This window comes from Maniola hyperantus, chromosome 19, assembly GCF_902806685.2.
Source record: "Maniola hyperantus chromosome 19, iAphHyp1.2, whole genome shotgun sequence".
NCBI classification, from domain to species: Eukaryota; Metazoa; Arthropoda; class Insecta; order Lepidoptera; family Nymphalidae; genus Maniola; species Maniola hyperantus.
Genome location: NC_048554.1, coordinates 11,495,053 through 11,508,560, shown reverse-complemented (window position 1 = coordinate 11,508,560; position 13,508 = coordinate 11,495,053). Strand labels below are relative to the sequence as shown.

The following is a 13,508-nucleotide window of genomic DNA, read 5'->3' as shown; positions in this document are numbered from 1 at the left end:
TTAAACTTATAAAATAATATAATTAAACTTACAAAATAGTAAAAATAATTATAATGGAAATACATAATGCAAAACAGATCCAAACCGCACGAACTTAGTTTTACGAAAATTGAAGATAAATTAAAGATTAAGTAAAATAACAAAACTATTGTTTGATTTAACACGTCTCTTAAAATATTATCTTCCTTCTGTATTGTTTCAGTAAGTTTTATGTGGAAAAATTAAAACATACCGTTTATGACGATTCAAAAAGTTTTGTAGATTGCGTATGTATTTCAAAAAGTTTTGTAGATTGCGTATGTATTTCAAAAAGTTTTGTAGATTGCGTATGCGTTATGTATTTTGCGTAAGTATGTATGTTTAATCGCTAAAATATGTATGTCCTATTATAATAGTTCGAATTTGGGGCAAGCGTGAGGCAACAGGCGAAGTTTACGCACTGCTTCGTGCTTGGTTAATACAAATTATAAATGTATGGACTTTTTAGCTAAACAACAGAATAATAAAAAATCAAAAACACCCCAAATGCAATGAAGGTATAGTACGCGACAGGTCGAGATGGCAAATCGGGTTACAGGTGGGGGGGACACCTCGCACGTCACCTAGCTGTCCCGCATTGGATTAGCGCAGGCGCTGTGCGGGGCGTCCCAACTCCGATTGCCATGTCGACCTGTCCCGAACTATATTAACATGTGACTTTTTGTCAGTGAATTATCGAGAGTTTTATAACAAAAAAGTTTAAGCATAGACAACTGCAGTTCTACAGAAGGGACAAAAAATGTGAATGTAATCAAAACTAGCTAATATAAGGCTGATATTTGGAGCTAGGTAAACATTAGACCTAAACCAAATTATTATCGAGCTTGTTTTGTTCTATGACAAACGGCATTTTTGTTATGGCATATACACCTTTTTGTCATGAAGCCTTCGATATTATATTATAAACTGTAACACTACAAAGAAAATAATTGAACAAACTTGCTAAGTGAAAACTAGATGGCGCTAACTGTAGGTTGGCAAATCACAGATCGCATTAAGAGAGACACCACAACTCTCTTATCACTAAACGTACAGCAAGCGGCAGAAAATAATGTACATCGACCTTTGGAAGGAGATAGCGGATTTGTCTCTGTAAAAAGGTCATATAGGTATGAGTGACAGAGACAACACTCTACAAAGCCGAAATGTCATTCTAAAGGCCGATGTACATTATTTTCTGCCGCTTACTATAGTGTCTTCACACAACATTGTCTTTCAATCACATCGTCCGAATCCCGAACCGTCGACGACGCGGAATCTCCTTCTTACATGACTAATATTTCACTGGATTTACAGTGCGACAAGGCTCTCTTGGCACTTGAATGACATTGACAGGGGGGCGCTGTTGGAGAACAAAGATTAAGAATATTCAAACAAGAACAAAGGGGACACTTGACGGCAACGTTAGTTTCGATTTTCGCCACGCGCCAAGATAGCCTTGTCGCACTGTAGTTTATACCATCAAAACAAATTCTAGACAATGTCAAGAATATTGTTATCACTACACACAATTTCAAAGAAGGAAACACATTTACGCCAAAGTTTGTATACTGCAATGTATTCCTCTGAATTTGGCACATCATACAGAATCGTTAAAGCTTTCAACAACATTTGGTAAATTTTGGTTACTTCCACATGGCCCAGTCTTGATTCCAATGCTTTCAAGTCCAGTTTGGAGAAAAACTTCTTTTGGAACTTTGATAAATGTTCTCCGTGGTTTTTCACTTGAGAATCAGAATTGCATCTGCGGCACCCGCAAACTGTTCCGAGATACATAAATGTTTTGAGGTTTCTCAGGTGGGAGTCTGGTGAATCATCATCATATCTGTGCCATCTGTAACAAATTATACTCATGATAATAAAAAAAATCGGTCAGGTGCAAGTCCGACTCACACACGAATGGTTCCATACTATCGTACAAAAATTAAGTTTTTAATATATTTTTTGTGATGTAAATAAATAACGATATATCAAAAACTATTAAGCATAAAAATAAATTAAAACTTGTTTTAGAATGTACAGGTAGGTACTTTCATTCATTCATTTTCATTCATTCAAAAATACTAATTAATTGTTCATGAACACATTTTAATTTTTTTATGATGTAACCACAAAATGGTTTTCCTTTACTTGTGCTACAAGACCTACCTACCCGCCAAATTTCATGGAATGACAGCTACAGTGTAATGATCGCCATCACCTGATTGGCCGACACTCTCTCACTATTGGCTACAATGCATTCTTGCAACAAGAATGCCTTAAATTCAGCCAATCACAACAGTAGCAACTGATATGATTGATGCAGGTTTTCCGGAATAGGCCTACAGTAAACTTGACTATATCGCTGATAGCCATACACTGTATATAATAATAATAATAAATACACTTTATTTGCACAACCACAAGAAGGATTACATTAAAGAATAAAAAACACAGACAGAAGGAAGACACAAAAGGCGGCCTTATCGCTAATTAGCGATCTCTACCAGGCAACCTCATATATAGTGCATGATGCACGCTAAACTTGACTTTTAATAACCTAAATCCAAGCAAATGTCGTGGGCATCAGCTAGGTAATACCTAAAAACCTTCCAACCGTATTTATACAAATCAATTCAAGATGGCTGCCCCGCCACAGATCGCGCGATATCGGTCCAATTCACCAAATGAAGTTCAATAAGCTAACAAAATTAATATCGATTACTAGTATGGATTGTTAATAGTCACGAGTACTTACAAAAATGGAACAGTCAATTCCTCCCCGTTTCTAATAGGACGGATAGCTATCAGCACTAATGTGTTGTTATTATTAGCTATAACTGAATTTGGATTGCAGGATTTCTTCAGCTTAGAAATAAAAGAGAACAATCCAAAATTTTCTGTACTGTAGCTACTGTGATCCACTCTTAAGTTTTTCTGACCCTGAATTATGTGACGAGGTGTTTGGTATACAGATATGAACATCATAATTCTGGCCATAGCTCGCATGGCTTCTTGTCTTTTATCAGCACCTTTTGGAAAAAATGAAGGGATTTGATCTTCAAGGCTATGTAAAAATATAGCAGCAACAATACTCATATTATAAAGAACTCCATAAACAAACGTCTTATCATCTTTGCAACACAAAACTGAGTACTTATTATTGGTGTCGTATATTTCTGAGATGGAACCAGACTTGATCCTACCGCTGCCCATATTGTGAGATGCAGTGATAAATTCATCCCATGATTTGCATGACTTTTGTAGTTTCAAACATGCTTTAATCGTTAAATTTGGAATTTCATCAAATTCCCACAAGATTCCCATGATTTTGCATTCATATTCATGGTATTCCTTCATGCATTTATTTTTGCATTCTTCATCACAGAACAGCGCATAGCAGCAACCATCACACGGTATTAGATTCAGATGCTTCTTTTGACAAAAATGACACGAGAATGGCGCATTTAAATCCTCAGTGTAGCTCACATAGGCTCGTTCTGATGCTAAAACAGCCCCGACTTTTATGTTTGTGGCGGCGACCACTTTGGGCATCGCTGTCGAAGTAACAACTTTAATATCAGAACTTGCACACGGTATTTGAGTGTTACATCTCATGGTGTTGCGATCAATACATCTTTCAGCAGAATGACACATTATGTCTTTCAAAAAACCTTCCCTACCAAGGTGTGGCAATGCATCATTCTGTCTTTTAGTTAACTTTTCTTTGATCTCACTCGGGCAGCCCATTAAAAAAACTCTGTTGATGTCATTGTGGCAAGCAGACCACGCTTCCAGCTTGTGGAACAGAGCAGATCTGTTGCTATATGCTAGTACCATTTCTTTAGAGCCGTTCGGGGCGAATAATAGGGCTTCATTGTATAATGCCAATGCTCTTTGGTAGAAGCCATTTCTGTAAGCATCATTGCCCTCGTTACGTTTTGATGTGGAATTCTCTTTGGTTTTACGATTTGAGAATCCAGTATGAAAGAAAAGCGTGTTGTAGTCATTGTCTTTCTTCATAATACGCAATAGTGTCATCACGGCCTCCGACATGTCGTCTTCAGCCAGGGCATCAAAAATTTTATCTTCATATTGGGCCTTCAAGTGGGAGTCTCGAAAATTAGAGAGTGTAAACATTCTTAATAACTTTTTATAAGTATCCTAAAATGCAAAAGTTAAATTAAAATACATAATTCTCTAATAGACCAAAAGAAGACTTACATTCATTTACATGCAAGTATAGGTACTGCTTACCTGGTACGTTCCACAGGTACGTTCACAGAACACTATTTTCTCCTACCGGAGGGTACGTTACGCGGCTGAAAGCACCGACCAGAAATAAAAGGCTGAAAGTGAATTTCTTTGCATAAAGACAATATAAAGAAAACAAAAGTAACGTAAATAAATAAGAAAGTACCTACTTTTGGTGGTCGTCGTCGCTAATCCACAGAGTACATTTGCGCTAATCAAAGACACCGTCAAAGAGAATATAATCACCACCGACCAGAAATAAAAGATAATCACTAGGTACCTAGGTACCTACGTTTTATCGCTAATATTATAATCATCCCACTCTATGAACACCGACCAGAAATAAAAGGCTCTATGAATATAATCAACGACCAGAAAAAAAATATAATTCTACTCTATGGTCCGTCTCGTCAGTGGCTTGGCGGCTGAACCAGAAACTTGGCGGCATAGGTAGGTACATATAAATTCCAAGTATAAATTGTTATCACAGATACAGGTAGCCTAAAGAAGTAGCCCTATTGTGACACTTCCTGTTAGAGCGAGATAGCTAAATGCATTTAAGCTCTTATTAGAACGTGACAAAATGATTATGTTTTGTCCTTATCACCGTGCCCACTTTTTTTTGTTTGCCAAAATGTATTTGTACGTGAGTATTTGGCAAACAACGTGAAGTGAGCTTATGTTGACTCAAGTATTGTAAATAAAAAATTGATTCGTTTTGTTGTTTTTTGGTTTGAAGTTATTGTGCAATGGTGGGTTGCAGTACAATAGCCGAAGCGAACGTAAAATAGACGGAATAACATTTCACAAGTAAGTACCTCTGCTTGAGCGAGAGGGACTGAGGGGGCCACGCTAGTTGCATATCTGGACATAATATGATGGTGAGAGAATCGGAACCGAAGAGTATGTAACCACTACGTTCTAAGAGCCGGCAAATATAAAAAAAAATATTAGAAAAACCGACTTCCAAAACCACTACAAAGTAAAAATTAACTTTTGTTTCTAGTTTCTACACGTGTAGGTGTGTATGTTGAAGTCGGGCGAGCTACACGCTTTGATTTCTAGTTTCTTTTATGCTCGCCCGACTTCATACATACAGTTACCTACACGTGTTGAAACTAGAAACAAGTTATTTTTTACTTAGTAGTGATTTTGGAAGTCGTTTTTTCTTATAAGCTGTTTAAGGAACGAGGAGCTGCACGAGGCTACCGACCGAAATATAGCGGATGCGGATTCTTGGGCTGCCCGTGTTCGAGGTGACCGTCGACTCGAGAAGAAAAACATAATATTCTATGCATCAATTCCCTTTTCGCGAATTACCTCGGGATTTTTAAAAACCTTTATCCACGCGAAGTCGCGGGCATCACCTAGTTAATAATAAACGAAAATATTCATCTCTGCTTTATTTAAATTTTTAATACAAAAATAACAACAATCTACATATAAAACATTACTATGACTAATAACATTTACTGGAGTTCAATGTCGTTTTCTTGTGTACTTTTGAACTGTTCCCTCCAGTAACTTGGCTCCTTATCAAATGCCTGAAAACAAAATATACTCAGTATCATCAGCAAAGACAATGTACAGGACTCGCCCGTGGCTTTGCTCGACGAAAATATAAATCCTTTGAAAAAGGCCCCCGGATGGGTTCGAAACTAGTCGGGCTAACGTCGACTAGACACGTGAGTACACCCGGGATAGATAGATCTATCCCGGGGATAATGATCCCGTGGAAATTTCGGAAACTCCGATCTTAGGGCGGTTTCAGACTAGTGTATTTTTTTGCGCGTATACGGTCGATTCAGCATACGCGCTTCAAAAAACCGGACTCGCGTATACGGGCATATTTCGGCGTGTTCGCTCGAATCGGTGGTGTTGTCAGTATCAACATGGATGCACAAAAGACGGAAACGTTTAAGTGCGGAAACCAGCCCAGAATGAAGAAGATGGATGGTGTCTCTCGCGGCTCGCGCTTATACGAGCTTAGAAGTGCGTCAACGCTCGTACGAGTTGAGCGTGTGCCAAAAGGCGCGCCTATACGCGCCTACATGCGCTTCCAAAAACGAGCTCATACGCGCGTATAAAACGCTAGTCTGAAACCGCCCTTACTCCTTGTCTAGATTATAGAGGGAACGTCTGTGGAAATTTGAGCTTTCTAAGTTCTAGGGTATAGGGTATACGGTCAGATGCTAAGGGCCACAATGATGAGAAGGGAGGACAGAGAAAAGCAAGAAAAGAAGGAGAGAGAGCAACCAGAGGGTCAGCACGAATGAATGTAATACGGTTCCGTGCTGATCTCGCAGAGGGGAGGTTCTTTTAGTCCGTGCAAGTCGGACACACCCTGTCGACAGACAGCAGTCCGTTAGGGATTTTTCCTCCTCCTAGAAAAATAAAAGCGGCAAAGTGCGAGTCAGGCTCGCGCAATGAGGGTTCCGTACTACAGTCGTATTTTTTCGACATTTTGCAGGATAATTCAAAAACTATGATACATAAAAATAAATAAAAATCTGTTTTAGAATGCACAGGTGATGACCTTTCATATGATACCCCACTTGATATAGTTATCTTACTTAGAAAATTGAAAATACTAATTATTAGTTCATGACCACAATTCAATTTTATTATTATTATTATTATTATTTATTATTATACCATAATGTGCACTGTCCTTACAGGGTAGTCCTAATGCGACAGTGCACTCTAATCTATCTTATACCTATTAACAATTATACTTAAAATTAAAAAATAAATTATTTACAACGATAATAAAATTATTAATCTACTACTTAACGGCTATCTTATGAATAACTTATAATCCACATTGCTATCCTTGTGAGCTCAGTCAGAGAGCAACAAAAAATATCTATTATTTCGGCTATTAAGTTAAGGGTGCGGAGTGCGCGCGTCAGCGGCGCCTGCCTGAGCAAGTTGGTACGCCCGTACGGCACGGCCAGCAGCGGCGGCCGGCGTCTCCGCTCCACGTACCTCTCCGGGGCACACAGACTAACCTGCGCCAATATGTCTGCATCGCAAACCTTCCCTCTCAATATCTTGAAGATATATGTAACGAGCGCAAGTTCCCTCCTTACCCTCAGCTCGTTATATCCTACCATCCCTAGAACAAACAATGTTGGGTACATTAGAGGATAATATGGATATACCCCATACAGCCTCATATACAAGTACCTGACAAACTTGTTCTGTACCCTCTCCAACATCATACAATATTTGGTTTCATGAGGAGCCCAGATGACTGCATTACCTTCTAATTGGCTTCTTACAAGCGCATTGTATAAGGCAACGACAGCCTTCATATTACTAAAACCGCGAACCGTGCGAAGTATAAAGCCTAAATTTCGATATGCTTTTTTACAACATTTAATTATATGAGAACGAAACGTTAGCTCAGTGTTCAGACTAACCCCCAAGTCCCTTACCTCTACAACCCTCGACATTGGCATCCCGTTGATTTTATATTGATTTAGGATTGGAGCATGTGAACGAGAAAAACTGATGACTGCACACTTTGAGATATTGAACTGCAAGAGGTTATCCTCGCTCCATCTTACCACTCTGTCGATATCCCTCTGCAGCCTTGCACAGTCAGCCTTTTCGGTCACTCCTACAGAGAGCTTGAGGTCGTCCGCAAATAGCAAGCATTTTGCTTCCCTGACTACTCTCGGCAGATCATTTATCATTATGATAAACTGCAAAGGTCCCAAGTTGCTGCCCTGACTTACCCCGGATCTTGTGCAATACGGTTGGGACTTATGCCCTCTGTATTCGACATATTGTTGCCTGTCCCTCATGTAACTGGCAAAAAAATATAATAAATGTGGGGTGAACCCGACGCCTGCTAACTTTTTAAGCAAGACATCATTATCGACTAGATCGAAGGCTTTTCGAAAATCGAAGTAAGCAGCATCAGTCTGGCTCCCCCTGTCAACCGCTGGCACAACACTGGACATGTAGCTAAGGAGATTGCTAGTCGTGCTTCTTGCCGGGCGGAACCCATGCTGAGCGTCCGAGAGCTGCGCGCTTACCTGCTTGTATATGCTCTTGTGAATAGCCGACTCCAAAACTTTTGCAGGAGTCGACAACACGGCGACTGGCCTGTATCCGTCCAACTGTGTCCCAGATCCTCCTTTCGGTACTGGAACAACCCGAGTTATCTTCCAAGTGTCGGGAAACACGGCTGCATTCAGACACTGGTTATATATATACAGTAACGGTTCCGCTAGCACTGACCGGCAATCTCTAAGAATGTAAGGAGGTATACCATCCGGCCCCGCAGACTTCTTGGGCTTAAGTTGTTTAAGCGCCTGTCTCACTTCATCAATAGACAGACGGTCCAGGTGGACACGCGCCGCTCCATTCTCTCCCCCCGCTGCCGCTATCGCCGCGCTCACATTCAGATCGGCTCGCTCTGTCCTATAGACTGACTGAAAATAGTTCGCAAACTCGAAAGCGCATTGCTCAGCACTTAACAAGACCCCATCTTTTAAAATTTTTTGCGGACCTCTAGAACCTCTTTTCGACTTAGTGTAATTCCAGAACGACAATGGGTCCCTAGAGAGCTCATTTTGAGCCCGCTGCTCATAGTCTTCTTGCGCACGAGCTATCATGCGTTTTACATTTGCCCTACACTGAGCGAACGCTTCGTAATCGTTGGACGATTTGCTCGCCTTATATCGTCGGTGAAGGTCAGCTTTTAATTTTATGTTGCGAATTATTTCAACCGTGTACCACTCGGGATAAACGTACCTCGGGGTAGCCGGACTTCGCTTTTTTTTTTGGAACGCAGTCATCGATAATAGAATTAATAGTATGATAAAAATAACTTAAACTATTATCCAAGTCTAACTCATACATCGGAGTCCAGTCCGTGGTTGCAATCGCTGAATATAATGAAAGGAAGTCAGCTTTATTTTTTTATTGTGTGATGTAACCACAAATTCACGGTTTTCAGATTTTTTCCCAAATGTCAGCTATAAGATCTACCTACCTGCCAAATTTCATGATTCTAGGTCAACGGGAAGTACCCTGTAGGTTTCTTGACAGACAGACGGACAGACAACAAAGTGATCCTATAAGGGTTCCGTTTTTCCTTTTGAGGTACGGAACCCTAAAAAGGGCTAGGCGTTGATAAGTGAATCCGTCAGTTAGTTGAAACTTTTCTTTTGGGCGAAAGAAACCGACTAACTTTTCGCCCGTTTTTTAGCTATTGATCGTTTTTATTTTCAGAAAATAAAACCTTAGTTTTTAAAATTAATTTACAAAGTTGCGAGCATAATCTATGTACCCTATCCGCTTAATGAATTTAATACAGTGCTCTCTCTGTCTGGCTCTATCATTTCTTTGAATACATAACAGGGAGAGCACTATACTATCTTATCTTGTATAGAAGCAGGCTTTACTTTGCAGAAGTCCATGATATACAATGAACCAAAAGCTTAATTTGCTATAATCTGCTGAAACAGGTCGAATCTGTATGGTGCAACATGCAGCATGCGAAATGCACCGCCCGCCCTCCCACTGCTAAACATGCAGGAAAAAACCAGGCAAGCAATACCACCACACAGCACCACACAAATCCCAAAACACGACGCACGTTTCGCCCCGACACTGGAGCATCCTCAGGAGATGTAGCAATTGTCGATTGTAAGGTGCAACATGCAGCATACAGATTCAACCTGTTTCAGCGGATTATAGCAAATTAAGCTTTTGGTTCATTGTATACTAACTTATCTGCGGAATGAAGTTGTATAGCACTCTCTGTTTTTGTATGGGTTTAGGTAGAGATAGAGCTATATTAACTTCATTCGGCGGATAGGGTATAAGTAAGTAATAAATAAATGAAAGTCTTACTTGAGCCATTTTATTTAAAATAAATTCTTTTGGTAACTCCTCATCTGCTCTCTGTCCCCAGCTGAACTCGAATCTAGGATGCTCATTGGTGCCAACCTGTAATGATAATATTCAGCCATCTTTTAACTCAAAAACTGTGAGGTGTAAAAAATATTTTTTGAGTTATCACCAAGAAACTTTGGAATTTCCAAAAACTAATGTTTCTAAAACAATAATTGCACTATGGGGATCCACAGGCGAAAATAATCTCAAGGGCGCCACAAGAGGTCCGGTCAATGCAAGCTGTCATCTTCATAATTTCGAATATGAAGGTTTCGTAAGTTTACATGTAATTTTTTTTAATTATGGCGTTTAACAGCTCAGTATAGCCAGTTCCACAGATGATACTACTTCCATGGCCAGTTCGCTTATGCGCCACCTGTTGAGATAAATTGGTAGTGTGGATCCCCATTGTCCTACCCACACAGACTAAGAATCAAGGAGACTTGTCAGACGAGTATACCCCAAAGGGACAAAACAACAAAAGAATTCATACTTACGTATGAAAGGTTGTTTCATAATTTGCGTTCACTACAACTTTTACAGTCGATTACACAGCAATGCACCATAAATGGATTCTACACACTATCGATACTAAATTTAAAACAGAAAACTAAATAAAAACTCGTAATATTCGCATAAATTATTATCACAGAGGTTTGTTGGGCACAGATGGTAACTGTGCCCAACAAGCTAAACTACGACAAAGACCAAAAAAACTGTGTTTTTGTCTTTATCACTCTTCAGAACTTTTCTATACACCTAACTTGCTCTAACAAGGTATTGTTATTCTAGCATAAGCTTTAGTTGGAGAGGAAAAGAGAATGAATTAGTCATGATTAACATGGCTAATATATTTTTTAAACATTCCAAGTACTTTTACAGGATATTAGATAGCTTTTACAACATACTTTATTATATTCCAAGTAGAGCTGTTTTGGGAATGTGTGTGTAAGGATTTTTCTGCCCTCCATATCATGTTCCTGCAATAACTTTGTCTTGTCTAGGAAGTTCCACATATCGGCTGGGAAAAAAAACAAAGTTTACTTGATTTGTTCTGTTTACAGTTTACGGGTTTGAATATTTTTAGAATGTATGTATAAAATTGCTGCTCAGCACATTGCTGGAGCTATCTGCAAGTCAAATCAACACTCTTTTATCATTAAAACAATCTTTGATTGTGTAATATGGTGTAGTAGGAGCATACTTTTAATAGATATTTTTAAATGTAAAGGAGTCTAAAATCAATTGTGTAATTTTGTTATGAAAGGTCATCAATCAACCTCATCAACTATCATTCCTACAAATAACTTTTGAATATTCTTGAGCTCTAAGTAATAATATAATCAGTACATTAGAGTTCATTAATAAGTTTTGGTAGTGTCTGTGTCCTTACAGTTTCCATAAATTATGGTTTTATAATCTGTTAACAAAACTCACTATCTTTGATGGTCCCACCAGACATGAATATATGAGTCAGGGCAGCTATCAAGAGCTTGCGATGACTTGGCTCCGGGTATGTGGACGGTAGGTGTTCACAGGTGCTTGGCAATGTTTCACTTAGCACCATTATGTACTGTATGCCTTTGCCCTTCAGCTGGACTAGTTTGTAGCCGTAGACCTGAAATTTAAATAAGATCATGATAAATAATAATTGGATGGAGTTGCAGCTTTGTACAGTAAAAGTAGGGACTTGTAGGGTGGTTTTTGACATAGTACAATGGATGACACACAAGTCCTACTGCAAGGCGTGCCAGGCATGAGCTAGTCCTAATCGTTATCCAAATCTATATAAGGAAAAGCTGTTTCTTACTCCTTCACATCATAATGACTGAACTGATTTGCCTGAAATTTGGAATGTAGATAGCTTATACCCCAAATTAACACACAGGCAGGCAGACACTGAGGCAGATATAGCCCTGAGCAGGGCAATATCTGCCTCAGTGATGAGGGAAACACATCATGCACACCAAGGAAATTACTTTAATTCCAATCAGGAAAGTGCTGCTGTGCCTGAAGACCTGAGTTGGAGCGGAACTCTAAAATTGGCAGTGATCACAATGTATCAGAAACAGGGAATTCACTTTTTTTTTGGGACTGTACAGGTCCCAAAGAAAAAAGTGAATTCCCTGTTTCTGATTAAAAAAAGGGAACTTTTTATCCCGCGAGAGCAAAGACTTATAGCGGGCATCTTTACAGTGTTGAATAAAAAGGTAAACTTACACTTTTCAAAACTTTGTTAGCATTCTCAATAACAAGTTTTTTGTTCACTGGCGTCTGTAAAACGTCGGTGAGATGCTTCTCAATATCTGCCTGCCTTATCGGCTTCTTGCTACCCTCGCGGCAAACCAGGAACTTCACACATTCGTTCACAGCTTCTGCGGGACAGGTGTTTTCCGACTGAGATCTGTTTATGGTCCTGCGTTGACTCATTGTTTTATAATCAAATCAAATAGTATATATTTGTGTTAATACGTCTTATTTTTAGCAGGTACTTTACACTTTTTCACCAACAATTTGTATTACTTTGGTTTGTTGTAAAGTATGTGTCAACTACACTTCACTACACAATACGAGTCGGCACTGCAGCAGTGCATGAAACACGCAGAAATATTAGACTATCTAACACAAATTATTTATAAAATAGTAGCACAGGTTTTGAAACTTTTGATTTTAAAATACCACCAAATACCACGACAAAACAAATTCAAAATTATTTGACCAAAAATCAAAATGTCAAAATAAATCAAATGTATTGCCAACTTAGAAAATAACATTCATAGATTATTACACTATGGTCTTGTCTTTACTCTATGCTTTTTTCCAGTTGACAGTTGCAGTGTTTCCACTCTTAGGAATTTCGCCCTATTTTAAGACGAAACGACTTATATTGGTTACGGCTTACTTCTTTTTTTATGTTGTCAGGGATTTAGGATAATATGGGGCAAACTTTGGGTAACCCAATCTAAATTTCGTAATATTTTACATTTATGAACAAAAGGGCAAGAAAAGGTTGGTAATAGAAGAAAGAAAATTTTCCTTCTGTATTACGGAATAATAACATAATAATTAATATAATTAACGTGAAATAATAAAATTGTTAATGCCCTAAATGATCCCTGTTCCCTAATTTTTTTTAGTACTCACTAAAAAAAATTAGGGAAAAGGGAGAATTCATACAAAGGGTAAACCAAAATCGTAAGTGGAAGCACAGCAAATTTGACATTGACAGTTGGTTACATTCATGATTCACCGACTGGCCACAGACCCTGACCTAGCTCAGCCAAAAAAAAAGGTCGTTGTTGACTGTTGACCGGTGTTGACTG

The 13,508-nt window shown here is 38.9% G+C and overlaps 2 protein-coding genes across 3 annotated transcripts; both read right to left on the bottom strand.

Moving 5' to 3' along the window:
• Positions 1-538: 538 nt before the first annotated feature.
• Positions 539-5,524, bottom strand: LOC117991016 (SET and MYND domain-containing protein 4-like). 2 transcript variants are annotated; one of them, XM_069505076.1, is made up of 4 exons: positions 4,443-4,469; positions 4,276-4,367; positions 2,777-4,182; positions 539-1,873 (listed from the first exon to the last, which is right to left on the bottom strand). In XM_069505076.1, exons 3-4 carry the CDS (start codon positions 4,156-4,158, stop codon positions 1,513-1,515), a joined length of 1,743 nt encoding a protein of 580 aa, XP_069361177.1. In that variant the 5' UTR covers positions 4,159-4,182; positions 4,276-4,367; positions 4,443-4,469; the 3' UTR covers positions 539-1,512. The 2 variants fall into 2 exon arrangements, with proteins under 2 accessions (XP_069361177.1, XP_034834431.2); XM_034978540.2 differs by having other exon boundaries at positions 4,276-5,524.
• A 136-nt stretch (positions 5,525-5,660) lies between these two features.
• Positions 5,661-12,931, bottom strand: MAGE. Its single transcript, XM_034979117.2, has 5 exons — positions 12,406-12,931; positions 11,623-11,803; positions 11,094-11,206; positions 10,144-10,239; positions 5,661-5,816 (listed from the first exon to the last, which is right to left on the bottom strand). Exons 1-5 carry the CDS (start codon positions 12,613-12,615, stop codon positions 5,742-5,744), a joined length of 675 nt encoding a protein of 224 aa, XP_034835008.1. The 5' UTR covers positions 12,616-12,931; the 3' UTR covers positions 5,661-5,741.
• Positions 12,932-13,508: the final 577 nt, after the last annotated feature.

Coding starts and splice junctions, on each gene's coding strand:
- LOC117991016 (XM_034978540.2), bottom strand. CDS start 4,158: ATGTTTACACTCTCTAATTTTCGAGACTCCCACTTGAAGGCCCAATAT. Junction 1,874..2,776: donor GAATTGACTGTTCCATTTTT/GTAAGTACTCGT, acceptor AATTTGTTACAG/ATGGCACAGATATGATGATG.
- MAGE (XM_034979117.2), bottom strand. CDS start 12,615: ATGAGTCAACGCAGGACCATAAACAGATCTCAGTCGGAAAACACCTGT. Junction 11,804..12,405: donor CTAACAAAGTTTTGAAAAGT/GTAAGTTTACCT, acceptor TTTAAATTTCAG/GTCTACGGCTACAAACTAGT. Junction 11,207..11,622: donor TGGTGGGACCATCAAAGATA/GTGAGTTTTGTT, acceptor TTTTTTTCCCAG/CCGATATGTGGAACTTCCTA.